This window comes from Argopecten irradians, chromosome 3 (genome assembly GCF_041381155.1).
Source record: "Argopecten irradians isolate NY chromosome 3, Ai_NY, whole genome shotgun sequence".
Lineage (NCBI taxonomy): Eukaryota > Metazoa > Mollusca > Bivalvia > Pectinida > Pectinidae > Argopecten > Argopecten irradians.
This window is the reverse complement of record NC_091136.1, coordinates 35822887-35844675: the sequence shown is the minus strand read 5'-3', so window position 1 is coordinate 35844675 and position 21789 is coordinate 35822887. Positions and strand designations below refer to the sequence as shown.

The 21789-nt window shown below is 35.2% G+C and overlaps 1 protein-coding gene across 1 annotated transcript in view; it reads left to right on the top strand.

The window, feature by feature from the left end:
* LOC138318399 (gephyrin-like) overlaps nt 1–21789 on the top strand; it is a 93999-nt gene that overhangs the window by 11324 nt on the left and 60886 nt on the right. The window contains exons 8-9 of the mRNA XM_069260720.1: nt 2512–2851; nt 9760–9888. Coding sequence (XP_069116821.1) covers nt 2512–2851; nt 9760–9888 — 469 coding nt within the window. The remainder of the gene's footprint in view (nt 1–2511; nt 2852–9759; nt 9889–21789) is intronic.

Below are 21789 nucleotides of genomic sequence, written 5' to 3'. Positions count from 1 at the left end.
AAGCTAAAGCACATCAGGATCCTAGGGGTGAAATTTGAGAAAGACCCTTTACATATTGAGAAATATATAGTGATAATAATTGTTTATGGACGGACGACAAAACAAAGACGTGAGACGTTTTGAATATGTTGGGATGTAATAAGTGGGTCAGTTTGCTTGTGTTTACAATCCTCCTGCGTGGAACAACTATGAGCATTTTAAAAGATTCAAGATCATTCCAGATTTGGGGGTGGCGTAGCTTCTCTGACGAAGTCGTCGGAAGTGTAATACCATTTCCGCTACAACAGAAACTTTGAGAAAAGCTGGATTACTTTGAGCTAAAAGAAGACGTCTTACAGTCAATACATGACAACTGTTCCATATACCACGGTATGGAGGTCTTTGGTAGTAGAATATCGGCTGTCAACTACACTCTTCTGAAGTAGCAAAATAGAAAAAAAGACTGGTATATACCGACAGAAAAAAGAAACGCAAGATGATTTTCAATGTCTTTTATTTTTGAAGGTTCATCGATGGCTGTTTTTTAATTATGCCTATCTATTATTTCTTCCATGTATCATATAATTTTGATGATATGTATTGTCCTATCAAAAATGGCGTTCGCTTGCACGTGAGAAGCGTTAAGCAATGCTACCCTACACCGTTTCCCGAGTTAAATCAGTGCGTGTGTGATAGCCCCTGTCTTCAGTCACTACTCTTACCCTTTTTAACGTTAAACTCATCATGGCGTTTATTGAGGGGTATTTATCCATATCTGAAAAGGAGCTTGTGTTAGAGGTCATTTTCGTTTATTTGGAACAACCGGTTCGACCGTTTGTAAAAATCATTACTTCAAGTATAAATCCTGACGGACCTGCAGTTTATGATACAGGCCTGTGAGGGCTTGTCAAAGTTCGGCTGAAAACAATATAAAATAACCAGGTCCGTCTTTAATTCATAAACGAACTATTAGGTCCAACCAGTCAAACCACACAATCAAAAACGGCCCTAGTATGTAACTAGTCCTATAATGCCCTAAAACCGCGTGGCTAATCAAGGTCTCTGAGACTGTTATGGGCCCAGGCGAGTTCCTTCTGCACAAGTACACGAGGTTTCGTTGAACATTAAGGGTAGGGTAGCTTGTATTAAGATCCGATCCCAATATATCATTGTGTATGCAAATGTATGTACTTAGTATTGATATTGCCTTCAGGTAAGTTGCAGAGCAACATAGGACTTATCACCTAAAATAAAACTATCGCAGTAGATTCCGAACCTTTGTAGATCACACTGGACTACTATGCATCTCGAACGTCGTCTGATGAACTCGGTACATTAGGCACGTCGCGATGTAACGCGATGTGTCCGATATTCGTACGGCACTCGATATTTCTTTGGCGCTGAGACGCCCAACAGAAAAGTATATTGTTGTTAAAACAAGATACTATTGGCCAGAAGATATTTGAAATGCCCATGTATTATCAGAACAATAGCCACACCCTACCAACTATTCTTTTGTTCAGATGCGTCAATTCATTTCAAATTTTAAATATTTAGTGATACTCCAACAACTGACACATGAGTCCGTCGAATCACAGGTACCTGGCTCGTTTTTATTATAATGTGCTAGGACATGTCACTAAAAAAAAAAGCCAGGTACCTGTAGCGACAAGAAGGTCACGGTCCACCACATTTTAATTAAATACCATTATCCATAGTAAACGGAATTTGCTTATCGCCATTTGTGTAAACTTCTATCAAAAAAAAAAAAAAAAAAAAAAAAACCAACACAAAAAAAACCAACAAAAACATTTTACCGATTTAAAATTTAAAAGAAGTATGTTGAATATGTGTTTGGCGAAGTGTCAGTTTGTCCGTAAGTGATGAAAACACCAAACGTTAAAGGCGGTCATCGCTCACTGCAAATTCTAGACATCTCTGTCGCCAAACGTGTCCATTGTAAATACTTGGTAATCTTATTGGTTATCGAAAGAAAAAAACCCAAAAAACCGAAATATAACATTGTTGTATGAATATATCTGCTTTCAAGGGCAGCTACTTGTCTAATCTAGAGAAACACTTTCATGTGTTCAATAGGACAAGTCATTCAAGCGCTTCAAGCAAACCAAGATGGTCTCTTCATCAAATGCTCCAAAACTGTACCAATTGTGTAAAACAACATCGTTCATAGTAGTGAGTGTATGCAGAAGCGACTTAGGCTCTTAAACGTGATCTCTGTTCTATCCTCAAAACCTAAAATGATACCATTTGCTTGGGCTTAGAGAGCAACACCAGATGAACTACATGAAATGCTCTACCTTTGATCAAAGGTTTGGGGGATCGACTATGTTGTATTTAAAACAACCAGTAAGTACAAAGGGTTAAATGCTGAAGATTCAAATTATAAATAAAAATTTTCAGTTATGTAGTTGACAATTTTTTTTTTTTTTCACTATAAAAACCTGGCACGAAAAGAAGACGACGTCGATATGTTACATTTGTATTGTGATTTGGTTGAATTTATATCCTCAGGGACACCACGAAGAGAGTGAAAATCACCATAGAGAAAAACACCATGGGCATTATCGTGGAGGTCATCACCATGGCGAAGGTCATCACCATGGAGATCATCACCATGGCGAAGGACACCACCATGGAGGTCATCACCATGGAGAAGTTCATCACCATGGAGAAGTTCATCACCATGGCGAAGGACATCGCCGTGGAGGTCATCACCATGGAGAAGGTCACCACCATGGCGAAGAACATCACCGGGGAGGTCATCACCATCATAGCGATAAAGAAAAGCCTGGACATCACCACCACAGCCATAGTCATCACCATGGTCATGGACATGGACATCATGACAGCAGTAAGTTATCAATCAATTGATTTATTATAGCAGACGTAATGAAACAGTGACATATTACAGTTAATATTGATATTTTTTTTAGTTTTCTGTTCGATTTTTGTTATACTAGATGGGAGTTCATTAGGTTATGAACGCCCATCTGATAAAGCGTATGAATATGTTCTGATTTTACTGGAGTGAAGTCTATCTAGCAAACATAATCCGCCATTCTACTTAACTTCCACCCGGATTTTCTTCATATCTACTATATTCCCCATCTAGCAACAGTCTCTTGTTTAATCAAAACGTTGAAGTAAAAATGGAGATATCCGTTATCTTGAAAGATTTCGTTAGATTGAAGAATTCTGATTCTTTGTTTAAATTCTTGCTATTCGAGATAGGTTGATTGGATCAAGTTTACGTTATGATGTCAATGTTAGATTATAGGATAAGAGAACGTGTAAGAACCATAAAGGCTGAGGGAAATATATTTTGAATTGAATGGAAGAAATATAGAATTTTCATAGACACTCTGAATAATATATATTTACAAATATAAATTTGAGTAAAGTTGTCCTATTCTAGCTAAAAACAATTTTGCAGCTAGTTCCATCTGAAATCAGTTATGAAGCTAATTTCACTTATACAATTTAGCTGCCAATTTTACCTTAGTACAATTCTGCCGAAAATTGTACATAGCTCATTTACAGTTTTAACTTTAAACTTTTCACACCTGTCACGGAAATCGTGATCAACGTGTTAACTAAATGAGGATCCAACTGTAAAATACGAAACTGAGGTTATGTCAAACATCCCCACGTGGCTTTTGTTGACCTTATTTGGTAACTTGTGGTCAAGGTAACGTATGGAAGGAAAGTGTACTTTAAGAGTACGCTGCTTGCTGAGGTGACATATTTATTTCATAATATCGACACATGTTTGACAAATCTGAATGTTGAATCCACGATGAATTGGTCAATGTCTCAGTTATTTGTAATGTTGTCGATGGAAATAACTAAACTAACAAAAGCATCGTCTACCTGGCACTTCAATGTACATATTTATTCCATGAACATTTGTTCGTGTTTGTTCTTGTAATGCGCCCAATGCTTTTATATATGGTATACAGTGAACATGGATACCAAGTTAAACACACTGTTACAGAAGAAAGTTTGCCTAACATATTCAGAATTCAAAGTCAATGTCACAAATTCCCATAGAGAATCCATGAAATGTGATAGTCTATGCATTAACATTTATTTTAGAATGTATAAATATTTTAAAGTTTAATTAGTCAAGGGGATTATTATTAACTGACTATAATTCGATATAATAGATTATGTGACCCAAGTGGGTATTCTGTCATGTAAATGTAGTGGTCAATGATGTTCCATCAGTCAAGTTCCCCAAAAATGTAAATATCAAATGCAACCTTTTCCCCGAGGGTGTTAATTGACTTGTCGTTCTGGTAATGTTAAGGGAATTAGATGTAAATGCATCATATTAAATGAGACTGTCTTCGAAACGGTGGTTTGAATAAATAACAAATGATTAAAAAGTGACGTTTAGTTTTATTTGAAGTGAAAAATATTCGTTTGTGACCCTTGTGACCCTTTCATTGAAAGAACACTATATATATATTTATATATATATATATTAATGTTTGTTCACGATGGATCAAACGGGTATGAAAGTATAGTGTTACAGTAGCATAGTAAAGCTGTATCACCATGTTTATTTGGTTAGTACGACCTTGAACTGATAGCCAAAAGTTCAAATACAGTTTTGGTAATTTGGTTTTTAAATTTCGCAAATGTAACATTTATCGATTGACTATCTGGAACTTGATAGCGGGGACTTAGTTCCTCGAAAACGTCATTTTCATGTGACAAGGCGTGATTGTACATTGTATATGAAACCATGGTTTCAGAATGATTGCGCGAATTTGGGTGAATCCGTGACTTAATCGGAATTAAGACCACCGCCAGTATTAACAACTAAACAGTATCCCAGTGATAACTTCATATCATATACATTTGTTTGCCAAATTAACAAATGCAGTAAGTTTCTATAATGACCTTCTTTAGGACATGGTGTTTGATCTATGCAATGCCTACATATTGAAGGTTATAATTCCATTCCGAACGGTGCCCCAATGAGCAACATTTTAACTATTCAGACACTATTACAGATGTAATGTTCTAATAAGTGGAGCTACCTACCACCTTCATGCTAGTCCATATTTCATCCCCGACCTTAGATAATGACCCTATCAGGATCCTGTTAAACGCAAATATCTGATACATTATCCAATTATCATGATAACCAAAGTACACAACAAAAGTAAATAGGAAAACGTATAGTAACGAACCTATACAAGTACAAACGACTCGAAATACATAGCCATTCACTGTTTTACTTCATACAATATGAAGGTTACTTGAACCAGCAGACACATCAAGCGTTGATTTAAATCTCAAAACTTTTTTAATTAATTATTCCCTGCTAAACATTTGATTATTGAATTTAGTGGAATGTACTACATTTGTATTCGGTGTTTTTAGTAAGAATAAAAAGGGCAGTTCAAGTATTACTAAAAGACACAACACGAATATACCGCACGCTCCCAAAACATACAAACATTCACACACGCACCCTCACAAGCCATTGCATACGTAGTAGGCCAGCCCTAAACGACGTTAGCTGTTAATATTACGTGAAGTCCTTTAAGAAATATACCAACCAATCAACATTTCAGAATAATAGGAAATTGTGACAAAATACGATTGTTTACAATGCAGAATATTCCAATGTGCATCCGAGTCAGCAGATAACATCTCATTAGGAAGATATTGTCATTATATAACAAAAAAAACCTATCACGGAAGTCTTCATACTTTGATGCAGACACATCAAATTCACAAAATCGAATGTCTACAGCAATAATTGTTGTTGATGTCATTAAACACTAACAGGGATTAGCATTCATTGGATTCTGTTATTATCTAGACAACAACGAGGAGTTTTAGATTTATTCCGTTAATGCAGATCCGTCATTCATTAAGGTCAACATATCCATACAATAAAACAACACCCAGTGTCACCCACGTAATGTTAATCATCACACACTGTAATTAGAATTGTTTTTTTTTTAAATACATAATATCAGTTATTATATATTTGTAAATGCAATTTCTACCACAACTTTTTACCTTATTTTGTACACTAATCCTTTTATGTTCTTACTTTTTTCTCCCTGAGGCAAGCGATCTTCGCGTGTAATTACCAGACATTTCTCGTCCGGATAATCAATGAAAAAGTGCCTCGATAGCCTTTTGATTATACGTGGACATGAAATAAAAGCTGACGTTTTAGGGACGATTTAGTGATAATGAGATGGTCTTCGTAAAAGTATTTAGTCAATATCAATTTCACGCAACGTTGGTTTTGTATTTGGATGTTTGTTTAAAATATAATGATACTTGAAATGAGGACCAAACGAATGGCCATAATGCTTTCATCCTCATGTCAGGTTTGCTATGTCATCACTTTAATATTTGATGGGGTATGCCCTGTTGACATTTTGTTTGTCCTATGATAAACTGTTTAATATCTACTTTGTTTAAATATCTTACTTGTTACCGTTGTTGTTAAATTCAAGAAATCTAAGCACCAGAAATTCATTGACATACCTAAGAACAATAGCTAAAAGAATTAAAGAAATTAGTGAACCATTAAAGTTAACCTCCGTGAATATGTTCTCCTAAGGTAACCCCGAAATATCAACCATGATAGTTTTCTAACGAAGTTATTGAAATCGCATCCCAAAACTTTATTTCTTTAACAGATACTGGGGAAAATTTAATCCAACATGTAAACTGAAGATTATGTTTCATGAAATTTATAACTAGTGTTTTCAACTAATCCAGGTAGTTGTTTGTGAACACTTGCTTTGGTGTTTTGCCTAGATATGTTTGCCATAGTAGATAGTAGGCAATGGTAGGTCCCTAATGGATATGGACTTGTTTTACGGTTAACACCTTTTGGGACAAAGTTTGTTGATAATTTCATTTTAGTTGTTGCTTTTAGAAAATGTTCAAATTAGAAAGGATTGTTCTTACATTGTAATGATTTATATTACGAGTGTGCACGATGGATCCGGACATTATTATTGCCATAAAAGTGTCATTCAATCTTCAAGAAATGGAAAAAAATACATTGAAATTAAAAGTGATATAATCGACACCTTTATATAGCCTATCTTCTAGTCTGATCCTATATGCTAGCTTCAAGCGTCTTGATTGCGATCTATCTCATTAGAATTGTATCTCGCGCGCGTTATGTGAGTAGTGGGTTGTCACCATTCTGCTACCAATATAAAGTCACAAAACAGTATCTTTGTTTTACCGAAACATTAGGCAAGATAATAAAGCAGTCTTTCAACAAAGCATTCTGCCTGCTCACAGCATTTTCGATAGTCTGTGTTTAAGCCTGGGTCTAGATTTGAAATTGCATTCCATAAGATGACACTGGCTCCTAGGGTTGATATCTTGTGCACACTTCGTCTTGGTGACCGTGTTGATATTTAAGTCTGGTGTAAATTGTCGTGCCATTATCCGACAGCTCGGGGGTATCATCCAGACTTCATTTACAGACCAATTCAATTATGTAACATTGGAGGCCATAGACAAGGGAAATTAGAGCTACAATAAGCCAATGAAAGATATAGCAATTACAAACAAAACGCTTAAAGTATAAGCTTGATAAATCATTGCAATACTGTATTTGAATTATAAATCTATTCAAGTACAAAAAAGTAGAATTAATGATTTGTTGAAACATGTTATCACATTGTTTAAGCCAATGCATGTATTTTATTTTTGAAAATTTATCATCTACGTAAGTGTAGGCTTTATATTATATATATATGCCATGATTTTCATACTGACAAATCAAGACGTTTTGATATGTGACGAAGCACCAATATTTATCAACATTTTTGAGGATTATGATAGGGTTTAGGTGGTAAGTATGAGTCTGATGGCCAATTAGATAACGATATTATGTCTGATATTTACAAACACATTGTCACTACTCCTGAATGTCTCAAGATCTGAAACCACACTGGGCTGCGTGTCGTGATTACTAACCTTTACTGTGACGTTTTCTCCCTACTGGAATTCCGTTCAATATAATCCATAAAACCCGTAACGTCAATACTTTATCATGCCCATAAACAGCAGGGAATCATTTTAGTTCGCATGTTCATATTAAAAAAACCTGATTTTACCCACCTGTTCGTAACGACTGTGTTTTGAGACAAGCTTTGTAATATAAATCACACATTACCTAGCATACATTATCATTAAGAAGAATCATCAGCAATTTTTTCGTATAAAGTGTATCTAAATCTACATCTCTAATATTTAAAATCATCTGTTGGTGTAAACAAAAGAAACCCATTGTTTGGGTCACAGTATTGATGTTTTTGACCCAATCCTGCTGTTTCAGTATAAGGATATACTATATTTGTCTGTCGAGCGATAACCCGTCGGAGCCTCCTGTGCGGGGGAGTAGCACGCCGTACGTGAACTCCTTTAGGAGATGTCACTGGATAATCAAACCACTTTTCACTAGCCAGCAGTATAAATGCTACGATACTAATTACAAAGATGCGTTCCTCGATATTACGTAAATACCACGCCATTTCAGATTTTAACAATCAGATTTATTGGTACTGACGTCACAGGATTAACGTTGCGTTCATGTGGTTGTCTACTTGCACGTGCACGATTAACGCTCTTATAAGAGAGCAACCAACTAAATAATTTTACATAGACCACAGTGTTAAACTTTGTTCAAGTTTTGTACTGTATTATTAAAACAAAGGAATATTAGTTAGCTATTGTGTTCTATAATTAAAGTTTAGGTTCTCATATAACACTAAATAGAAAAAAAAAGTTTGGGTCCTTCTGCTCAAACTCCAACCAGGGTAGCTTTATTGAAATCAGGCGCATTTTGCACTAAAAAATCCTGAAATTCTAATGTTTTTACCTATTCATTATCAAAGTTGATATTTTGAACCTAAATCTCAATATGAATTTCCAAATTCATATCATGGTTATCTAGGAATAATTACCTGTCAGAAAACATTTTTACTTTTGAAATTCATAATTAGCCAGCCAATCAGCGGCCGGGTTAAAATTCTATCCTGGGCTCAATCTTGTATACACAGGGGCCATTTCGAAGGTCTTTTTTTATTTAGTTGGTTGATCCCTATAACAGTCAATCGATTACAGATCGATACGCCATTTGCATAATGATTGTTTTTCCAATGATAAACATCATATGATTGAGTTAAAAAAGTTTAATTGCTGATAAATAACACTTTAAAGATCGAATGCAACATTTGATATGTATGTTCATCACATAATTGTCATTTTATTAAATAAAAACAATTTTTGAATTGTTTTACTAAAATCACAGAAGACGCTGATGAGCAATTGAAAGTTTTTTGATAAAGAGATAAATAACTGCTGTCATCCTTACCTTGTTTTTTCAGGTCTGGAGATTTATGGAGGATACTTTTTATTTTAATAACATAACACTAGCACGTACACGTACTTTTAAACCATTTATATTGATTTGAAACTACCTTTCATCAAACTGTGCATGTATATGTATTTCATGGAATATGTATGAAAGTGTGAAGATATTTAAAATATTTTCAGATGTAGTTAGCATTTGGTTAGCCTCTCATACAAGTCTTAGAAACAAACTAGTGATCATCAAAATAATTGTATTGTATGGAGAGAAGAAGATAAAATAAATGCCATATCTTTTTCAGCATTCATCATCAAAAACATTATATAAGAAAAACTTATTTCATTATTAGAAAATGTATGACTGTTGTCATGTCTATATTTCAGGTAAAGTTGACATAAAGGTAGCCTATCGTCCACGAGAGTCACCCTACCCTCTCGTCCGTGTTGATGAAGCCGTCCAGACCGTGTTGGATAAAACACCACAGCTTGCCATCGAGGCCGTTCACTTCAAAGGTATGATCCATCTTCATTGTTCCACAATGTAACAGGCTATATATTCGTGTATATTAGAATTCCCTTCGTTCCATTCATCATATTTACGTCCCTTCGTTTCTTCGTTGATACGAAAGGAAAGAAATATGATAGGAAGAATGAAACGAATTTGGATTCACTTAACAATTATATATTACAATTACTTGAAATACTACTACCGACTGTTCAATTTCATCATACTGACATTTAATGCACAACATGCCAAGGTATACTGTACATATTGTATTATTGATATCTCTTACCATTGACCGTTTGAATTCATCCTGCACAGCCTCGTGTTTGACAACTTAAGAATCCTACCCGTCGGGTTGAGATTCTCCTGTCTCACCCAAAGGGGGCGAAATATTCTATTAATCCCATATCGTATCATGTTATTTTCTACAAATTGGTATATACCATACAAACAATAATACGGTGATCATGTTAGCGTTTTTAATTCAACTTACAATGCATTGTAAGATTTAAGTCCCAATATGTTTTTTTCTGACGTTTACTACCGGTACTAACTTTTCAAATTCACTCGTAATGTATTTTATTTGAGATTGCATTGCCGTCTATATTATGATCATTTGCACTAACTACTGCACCATTTCATTGAAGCTTCATTTATCATACATATTGTTTCAATTGCTAGAGGTGAAAAATACAGGGGGACAGACAAAAGAAGAAAAGAGTTCTGAAGTTCAATTAAAAAGGGTTTCGCGCAAAGTTTTTAATACCACCGCCATGATATCGGCGGAAGGACGTGGCATTCCGTCCAGTCCTGTCGTGTCACGTTCAGATTTGATATGGAGACGGGACATTAATCTCTTTCAGGTATCACTTGGTTTTCTCTCTCCGTTGATCACTGCTTTTTAGCCCTTTTCCAGGAAAACGAAATCTCATCATAATAAAGCCAGGAAATGCTTTCTAACTGTCTTCATTCTGCCCAAATATCAGACATGTCCTCTTTGTACCACAAAATCGTAATACTTTATATCGCACTTGTGCCAATATTGATGTTATATAATGCATATAAGTGAAAACCACATTTATGTTTTGACCGACGTTTCAGAGTTAACGTTAAACGTTTTCTCATACTTTATAGTATCTATTACGGCATAAATATCCAAAAATATTCATACATGTCACGGCACCTTACTGTCTGATTTTAAACTTGAATCACCGATATTAAGTTGGCCACCTAGCTGTACTTTTAGGTCTCCGTTACATCACGTTTGCTCGCCCCACCTTATCTTATTATAGACAGTTTGACTTCACAACAGATCATCATTGCATTTTTTTCCCGAACCCACTTCCTCAAAGTTACATCTGGTCACCTTCACCTCTTCAGTTATCCTGACCTTTCCAACGTACAGGACTTCCGACCATGGGGTGCGTTCCCTATTAGCCAGCTCCAATTTTCAGTTCTGCTATTGTTTATTAGCATGTTAGTGATTAAGTTATCGGCCTTGGATCAATAATCAAAGTGACGGACAGGTAACTTATGTGTGTCATAATGCACTGTACAGACAAATTCCGTCCTTAAGACTCATAATACCCTTTGTTAGTGCGCGTTAACATGTGTAAAACTGAAGCATATGAATGGAGTTCATATCAAAGACCAAGTACAGACTTAGGAATGTGTTAAACGTATATAGTCAGGGGTTTTCAGTATCATTAATTGCAAAACAAATGCTATGCGCTGCACTTGTTAACCAGGAGCAGAAGCTAGATGGGCACAACTCCACCAGCGGGGTGAAGCTGGCGAAGGACCAGGATATAAGGTGTCAGGAAATGGGAAGTCTATTAAAACAAACTAACTCTTTTGACCCATACACAGGTAGACATAATGTCGCCCAATGTTGTACGGTCCGCAGGAGACTGACATTTCTCAATACCACATTTACCGTTATTTTTGCTTCCAATCCAACTTCAAAAGACAGATTATGAATAATAGTCAGTGTACGAACTATTAATGAAAGTTTTAGCATATACAAATGAAGCATAGTATGAATAATATGCTTCTTTGTTTAACGATGTTGACATGAAACAAAACAGATATTCGTGCAGCTTGCGATTGTGTGATTGGTTTAAAAGTTAGGCGAGCAAGATATTTGCTCATTTAGAAATAAACTGTACTGAAATAGCCAGAACATACTAGCAAGACTCTAAAGAAATTTGGTATAAGAGTCGAAATGTATCAGTAACAGCAAACATTTTCGCGATAGGTCCCATGATGTTATCAATTATATATAGCTACGTTACATATTAGATGTTGAAATATCTACCCAGAGAAATGTGGACATCTGAGGCGCTCAGTAAAATGTGGCCTGAAGATCAAGAACGTTTTATTATTTTAAACAAGAAGAATACTACAGTAGAAATATGACTTTAATACGCAGGTTTAGACTTCAAACAAAGGGAAGAAGAGTTTCCAAATACTGTTGACAGTTAACGTGTGTCTGTAAAAATCTTCTGTAAAATATATCTTGCTAAGGCGAAAAGAACCCATATAAAAAACACGTGGACATTGTCAATTGAAAACTGCAACTGCACATGTGAAGAGGTCATGTATCACAAAAGTAAATGTTAGTGTTAACTTGATAATTTACGCTAGATATTTCGATTATATCATACTTTATGTGCATTTTCTCCTTTGACCATTAAGGCCCTTTAGACCTTTTGTTCCCACCCTTCGCAATGTCTAGACATATTTTTTTGCTGAAATCCTTGAGGCCATAATGTGGTTTAAACTATTATTAGATCCAGATTCCGTGTAGTGTGTATTCTTTATTATCCCTAGCGGTATCGGATTTACATCCGACTTCCGTATAATTTCATTAGCACCGTTATGGTGATAAGGAATTTAATGTGTGATGCAGCCAAATCATATTTACCGAGATATTGCCATATGTGTGTGTTTTATCTTATAGAATGGTAAATACAGTAAACTGCTACATTTTCCCGAGGCACAATTGTTCACGTAATTTCGCAATATAGCCAAACAAGAACTCAAGCGTATTGCGAATACTTGAATAACGCGTATTTACAAATTGTAAAAATAAAAAAAATACCTAGCCTAGCCATTGAATGTAAATTATAAAAACATGTCAGATGTATGTTGAGTTTATGCAAAGAAGGGATGTTATACTGATATGATTTGCGTAAATTGATAAATGGTTCGTACCAATAATCAACGATAGGTCATTGAGCTTGATTATCTTATTGTATGCTTCGAAATACTGCGGAGGGGGTTGTTAACTTATGTATGTTGTGATTTCGTTAGTATTGTATATTTTGCCGCTTATATTTATTAAAAAAGTCAAGTTATGAAAACAATCGTAATTTGGAGATATCCTAAGTAAATTAGGGAAATTTTGTAAAACGAGAAACGCTAATCTGAAAAACCCATGTTATGGGCATGGAATGCATTTATCAACAAAAACTGAATCTCAGGTTTGGTCTCGTTGTGTAAGATATTACTGCCAGTGAACCTTGATTCCAGAAAAGTAAGAGATGTGCAATCAAGCGGAACAGAGATACCATAAAAAGTGGGTATGTGTACCGACGTGCTCTACCGCCCGCGGCTGTGGTGACAAGTAGTATGGTGCGAATTATTTCATTAAATTCGCGTTAACCACCCTGTTCTTCCCTGAAGGACCACCGACAGAACCCTGTGTTTTACATTACTGATATAGTGTGGTTTTAAGTTATTAGCGATTTTTTATCCTATTGTTTAAAGTAATGAGTTATGGATTACATATTGTTGACTTTAGGTCTTTCATCTCAGTCGATATGCTTGGTTTGATGTTCCAGTTCTATAATCCCATTCTAGAATAGCCGAATTCACATTTTATATACAACATGGGGCATATGCATTCCGCAATGTTCAGTCAGCTTCACACAACCTAACCGATGCACTTCAAAATTATCCACATCAACATTCTAAGAAAAGCTAAATAATATTTCACCAGCCGTTTTCAATATTTTGATAAAAATTATTTAGGTTGCATAATTTTTTCTACTGCTTCATCTGCAGCTTAAATGTTTTTATTGGCGTTTCAAGTTTGAAACAGGTTTGACATTAGAAATACGTGTTTTTTAAAGTCTGAAATGCCACTGTCGCGTTTAATTGTGGATTTGTAGTAATATGTGCATTGTTTTTCATTAATCGTGGACAATACAGATGTACTGTATCTCGTAACAGGAGTGGTATTTATACTTCCATGTTGTTGTCAGGTGTTCGCTCGCGACACAGATCCGGCGGGAAGCATTTAGTGGTTAATAAGGCGCCATAATTGTTAGCTAACCATGTGGTTGTGCTACATCGCTGATTGCTTGTGTTTTTGCAGATAAGAAACGTTTACAATGCTGGTCGTTATGTGCATATAATACATACATATATTATCTTATGCATATGGGACATCTGTTCTATAGAAAGATGTCACGCTGTATTGTTGGGTTCTGACGTGTCGCGAACTTGCATGTCAACACACGTGGATTTTAATACACGTATTTCTCGTGTCGTTGGTGATGTACACACGTTGCAATTCATTATGCACGTGTCCATTACTAGCTGATGTAAACACCGTGCACGTGACAATGAACGTGCTTGTCGCTGATAAAAATAAACATGCTTCCTGATACAAGTCGTGACTCGTAATTTTCGAATTAACCTCACATATTTTTCCAGAGCATGTATGAAGTTGATAAGCATGCATTTTATCAGAATAAAGAAAATATAAGTATAAGGTACTGTATGGACATTCATTTCATTCATTCATGTCTTTATTCCTCCAGAATTTGAACATTTACAATTAAAATGAAAGTACATGTATTATATTATGTTGAACAAGAAAACTAAAGAAACTTTAGGTAATTAAGGAGAACATTGGTACAGTGCAAAACAATCAAAATGATATGTGATAACTATAAAAAAGGACAAAAAACACACAAAAAAAGGAAAAGAAAAAAAAACACAGTGTAGGATACATTGAGGCATACTCTTACCAGTTAAACATAAATACAGCATTCATTAACAAATGACGCAAAGCATTGGTCCTCATCAATAAAATATCTTTCAATGTGGCTGGTGGACTGCCGAGTAGCATTGAGATCTGAACTTCCCTTGAGGAGTTGGTTAAAAAGGTGTAAACTTGTACTGGTTAGTCATTGACTATCTTCGTGAAAACAACGTCACGGAGAGATAGCAATGCACGACTACGACAGTCTAGCAAAGAATGTGCCACTGCATCGTATACATAATCATGACTGGACACAAGAGAGTTCGCAATTAGGTTAAATGAACCATAGCTTAGCAACATTTTTAAACGTTCTATCAAGATAGGGGTAACATTTAGATAAGAACCATATCGGCGAAGGACGCATATCACACTGGAGGTTTTTAAACCTCTTAAACTCTTCACAGACAGTGAGACGTTCACTCCACTGTGAGGTGTACTCGCCAAGATGGACAGCCTTAATGAGATGTTTCCAATAATGCTTCACTGGGAAAATCCCATCTTGCAAGAATTGGTACAAGAAGTCTTGTAATTCATATTTGTGAAAAATGTTCCAAATATCGACAGCAAAACCATTTTCACTACAGTAGGTACCAAAATATACATGAAAAAGACGCAGTATTAATAGTCTCTTTGCAGTAAAGAGTATATCTGCTCTGCATAATGCAGAAAAGAACTTAAGTTTCGAAAGTTCAACATTTAACCGTATGGATGTTAACCCAAACATACTTAGGGCAATATCTGATCTGGTGCGCCTTGGAAAACTTTGAATAAGCTTAGCATACAAATGGTGAACTGTTTCAAGGCGGTCCCATTCAGTTTCAGAGAGTGAGATCCAGAGTTCACATCCAAAAAGGCTACCTGGCATAACTACTGTCTTGTACAACTTAGCAGCGGTCAATGTATTAATTCCAATACCAAATAAATTACAGTTTAACAAAGCAAAACATTGACTACGAAGCTTGTTAACAGTCTCATTGACGTCTGGACAACCTGGTTTAAATTTGTTTAGAAATATACCGACATGCTTGATATTTATAGATTCTGAGACAGTATCATTGCCGAGTTTCCACAGACGTTTTGCTTTCGAAAATGAACTTTTGCTTTCGTTAAAGACAATCACAGTAGACTTAGATGCATTGTAACTAAATTTCCATTTAGAACTGTAATTGTAACATATATCCATGAGACAGTCCAAACCACGTTTACAATAAAAGAAGGGTAATATCATCAGCTTGCGTTGGGCAAGTTAAATTTATATCTTGTGTGATAAGAGAGTACTGATTCATTAGTAGGTCAATAATAAAAACTGTGTACAGCAATGGAGAAATAATACTTCCCTGGCGTGTACCTTGGTGTATCTTGAACCAATTTGATACCAAACCTTGGTGAAATACAGCACTATACATGTTCGAATATAGAGAAACAATGATATTAATATACTTTTAGTTAAAATCTAAGTTTTTAAGTTTGTAAAAAAGACCTTTGTGCCAAACACAATCAAACGCTTTAGCAGCATCAAGAAAACATGTAAAAAGTTTGCTGTTATTTTCTTTTGCAACTGTAATAAATTCATTAACCAGAAATGACGTCATAGTACTACTGGCGTGCTTTTGAAAGCCATTCTGTAGAGGATTTGGAATAAACAAATTTGTTTCTTCAAGTGTACCAAGCAAATTAAAAAAAAAAACTTTCAAAATTACTGGTAAAAGAGATATGGCATGATAACTATTAGGGTCAGTTTTTGGCTTGTTGTGACCTTTATACAGTATACAAATCAGCCCCTTTGTAAGTACAGGAGGGGCATATTCTACTCTAACGAAAGCATTAAAAAGAGTATGAAGACAGTTGTACAAGTTATCGTTGGCAAACATCAAATGTTCGTACACAATCTTATCGTATCTTGCTGTTTTACCACGTGGTAAACATTTACATACACTTTTAACAACCTGCAGTGGAATTTCATCAAAATATTGAGACTTTACCGAATTACTGGCTAAAGTATTGGTAACCGATTTATTGATTTCAGCTTCGAAATTAGATTCAAAATGATCACACGTTGACAGAAGGTAAATGTTTTCAAAATATTGACCCGAGCAGGTGGTTAAAAGAGCAGGGTTTCTTACGACTGCCCCGTTAAAGTTCATTTCTGCACCGAAAATAAGATAGTAAAATCGTCATATAACGTTAGGCTAACACGTTCCTGGAAACGTTATTTCCTCTCTAAAACATTTATTGCATTTACCATAGCGAAAAAGTTTAGCAAATTTATTGAATATGCCACGGTATTAAAATGAATGTTGGAGAAGAATGGCTGTACAGATTTGTCGTTGTATAAATAACACTGATGACCGGATCAGCTAAAATCTTGAGACGGAATTTCTGTTCAAATCATTAGGAAACCCGTGAAAGCATGACATCAATAGGGTGTTTTATTTGAGATTTATCACACTAATGAAGAGTTTATTCATTTATCTCAATTTTATATGGCTTTCACTAAGGTATCGAGTCTTTAGTAACCTCCATAGATACTTAGTATTTTAAACAGTCACAGAATGGGGTTATCTAAAATATCTTTTGATATTATATACAATGTAGTTGAAAATAAGTGAATTGCATAATTTGAGAGAGTAAATGTGTTTTCACGGACTACTCTGGTGTGAAGTATTTGTCTGTTACATACTGCTGATTGTTACACATTATACCTACATATAAGTATATGCGGAATTTATTTCTTGCTTCACAAACGGCGCTTAAATGATTTTTAACTAGTCTGTAGAGCGATATTGATATATAGGTAAGCAAACCCCATTTCCTTTTGACCAGGTTTGATATAACCAAACGTTGTGGCAGATCAATGATTTTTAGCGATGTAGGTAGCACGTTACATGTACATGTCTTGTTTAAAGTGCACGTGGTATGCGGCCACCTTGTCCAATGATATAGTACATCTGTATGTTGGTGGTATTTTCCTTTCCACTAAGTGTTACATGTCCCATGTTTAACTAATGTCTTCCTTCTTTCCCGACCGCGCCCATCAGAGCCAGCTCCTAATAATGACTCCATATTTTTTTCTATTGTAAGGCTATGTCCGCTTTATTATGTCATGATATTTAATCAGAGGAATAGCAAAGGAATCTCGATATGTTTACACGTGCTGGAAGTTGCAGCTGTTCATCGTCCTTGTTAGACGTATCAGTGACCCCAAGGACCAGTAGTGGTTATTGAGAGCTACCAACTACATAACTTGAAACATACCAAACGAAAGGCAAGTAAGAAAGTTTAAAAAAAAAATCTGTATTTTGTTTTACAAGCATACTTTGTAATGAATACTGTTTTATGATCCAAAAAGTATCGTTGTTGTTATATTTTAAATTGTGTCACTATTTGATCGAAATGAAAGACATATCATACCTTTGAATATACATTTAATTACAGAAAAATACTATTATAAGAGTACGATGTAGAATAAACAAGCTTTATCAACCGAAAGATGTAAAAAAATATATTTAGAAACACAATCATGATTATACAATCTGAATTGTAGTCTCGAAAAAGTAATTCATGAAACTGTCTGATAAAATGAAACAAATTCTTCTATCACTTCCTAATAACTCATTTTAGAGTTAACATATTGACCCACGTGATGAATGGTTTTGTTACCTTTTCGCCGCCTCTTAGTACGAAATTGGCAAGTAAGTATACACGATTGTAGTTTTGGCAGTGACCCTTGTGAACTATACGATATAGGCATTCCTATCCCTACGCTAGTACCTTTTTATGATCCTTCCCACTTGGTGCATCCTCTGATCACTGCGCGCGAGCGTAAAATAGTCCACATGACGCAAAGCTGGAAATACCAATCACAATAACTGAGGACGCTCATGTGGTTTACAATTGAACAGGAATAGCCGCGCTACAGATAATTACAGATTGACACACTTGGAATACTACGTCACTGGATCCAACTCTCGACTCACCAAAGCCCAACAGTCCCATACAAACTTTATGGGAACGAGACTGAGGGAGAAACAGTACTGAATATTTTTTCTTGATGAGTCGTCTTGGCAGGAGATGCAGTACTTGTGGGTTACTCAGGAGGACAATCTACTTATGACGTTGTTCTAAAATAAGTTCTATAAAGAACAACGTTATGACGAAAGTCTTCAATTAACTGATGAGTTATACCCAATAAACTTTCACCAATATTGAGGTCATTTGATTCGGTAGATGTAAACGATAACCTTGAGGTTTAGTTGTGTCTCGGAGTCGGTTTTGGTTGGTATTACAGACTGCATCGTCGTTTCCTTGTATGATCGCCAATTTTTCCTACCATTACCTCGAAGTCATCGTATATAATTATAAGCTAGACCATAGCCAATCACATGAACACGTTTTAATTAATAGGATTTGACTGGGTTGTGTGTGCTGTTCGCTGTCTTGCTTCAGGATAGCTCTATCAAACGACAAGATATCCATTATTACAATTCCAGGAAACACAACATAAACATACCACAGCCTCTGAAACATACATACCTCCACACACGCAACACATTGCATACACCGGAGGTGGTTCTTTAATCACCTTAGTTGTAAAAATATAAGATGCTCAGACTATTAAGCCAAACCAAACTAATTCCTACATCATTGGCTTTACTGTTGACAGCGATACAAACACTTTAACGAATAGTTCTACAACTGCTCGTTATTATGTAACAATTATCAACACGACTTTCCAAGAAGACTACACAAACACTTAGCAATACCTTATGTATATGTCTTTATGTTATTATCGATTCCTAAACAATGCTTTTGTTTTTCAATTATTTTAATTGAATAAAGCCCTATTTGGTGTTGTTGTATAATGAATTAATTTGTATGTTCCCTTTTTGTCAAGTTCAATAAAAAAAAACTAAAAAATGGTAGAAATGATATCACATCACACCAATAACAGTTAGCGATTTCCATAGCATAATTAAGAATGTTAAAATATGATAAGAATCAACTAAAACCATATAATTTTACTTTGGTTAATTTCGATATGTTAAAATTACGTGATTCTCAGTAAGTGTCAAATTGATAATACGAATTCTACGAAATTGCACATCCATCTCAAATGTACTTCGTACATGTTATTAAAACCCAATAAATAGCAAGTACTTCTGAAACTTTGTTAGTACTATAGCATTTTTACAGCGCAGTTTCTTCCACTTCTATCACTTCGTGTGTGATTTTAATAAAATGTCCAGGACTTTCTTTACTGTGTTAATTTCCAACAATACGCCATGAAGAATTTATTTTAAAGAAAAACTACTTACATCCCATGGCGTAACATGTCACGTTGTATATTTGGTGTTGGAATGTATTTTCTTATATATTTTTTTCAAATTTCGGCTTTGGGAGTTATTCTCTTGCTAATAAGACAATATCGATAACCAAATTCGTTTGTTACGCAACACGTTACGGTGGGAAAAGAAAGGAAATCTGTAGTACCGGATTATTCATGGGAATTGTGTTAGAAATAGACATTTATCAAAGCAAACAGTTTATGTATAAGTGAGTTTTAGTGTTCAGTAAGCCGAATGAATGGTTACCAAAAACCACGCAACACGTCAAAAATAGTGGTGCCGGATTATTTTACGGGAATTGTTAGAAATAGATATTTATTAAAGCAAACAGTTGAAGTATAAGTGGGTTTTATTGTTCTGTAACCGAAGGAATGGTTAACAAAACCAGCACAGTAAATATCTCAGGACATTTATTTCTTAAACGTAATTATGTATAGCATGTTGTTCCTTGAAAACTCGTTCTTGTTTTTGGTAGAGATGGAAAGCTGTCATGCTCTGTGACGCTGCACACAAAGATCCTAACGCTATATTTCACGTGTAGTGGAAACTGATTACGTCATCAATTTCGACTAACATTTCCTGTAGCATATTGGTTGTATTGCGAGATATAGATTAATAATCGATTGGTTGTAAGAGTTCGACTAGTCACTAGTACTCCGCAAGCTTCGTGATCAGCTGGACACACCAGCATTTAGGTGGGATACAGTTAAAAAAGTAATTTTAGTTGATGATGAGTCAATTATAAAAAATACAGGTTGAATTGCCTAAAACTCTTTGTAGAAATGTAGAAATAAACGATTTATGTTGAGTTGTCTGAGTGAATGACTTGTTCTATGATATGCTGTGTATAATTTTATGGCTTCATCAGAGTTCACGGACGATAGGTGAAACTGTGACGCAGTGTCATGATCAGCTGTACTTTTAAAATCTGTTTTCAATTTCATAAAGGCCCATAATTAAGACAGGTAGGCACATTTATTTTGTTCCAAACATGTGGTTTTCCTTTTCGTTAATTTGACGATGCAGTCGTTCAGTAATGCTGGGTATTGACATAGAATATATCCCCACCATGTTGTCTACCTAAGTATGATGTTATCAATCATAAACACATTTTACAGAATACTGCATGTTGTCTTTTTCTACAAAGGTTTGATTTTTTACTTGGATAACAAATATGTGTATCTTTGCCCATATCAAATATTCAAAATTCCTATTAAATGGGGTTCTCATTTTTCGCACAAAGAGAAATTTGTTTCTCATTGTCTGAATTTGTATGATCTGCATGATTTTATGGTAATTAGTATTGTCAAATATTAAATTAGTTTTTGCGCTAGAACATGTTGCACCTATAATCCTCATAAAATATCCACATTTCTTTACTTCACAACCTTTATTTGATAGTTTATGGTAGAATACACGTCCATTAAGTGTAATCTACGCGTGTAAATAATTAGCTTAACAGTGAAATACTTTACATATGCAATAAGTCATTGGCGACACCGAATGGTATC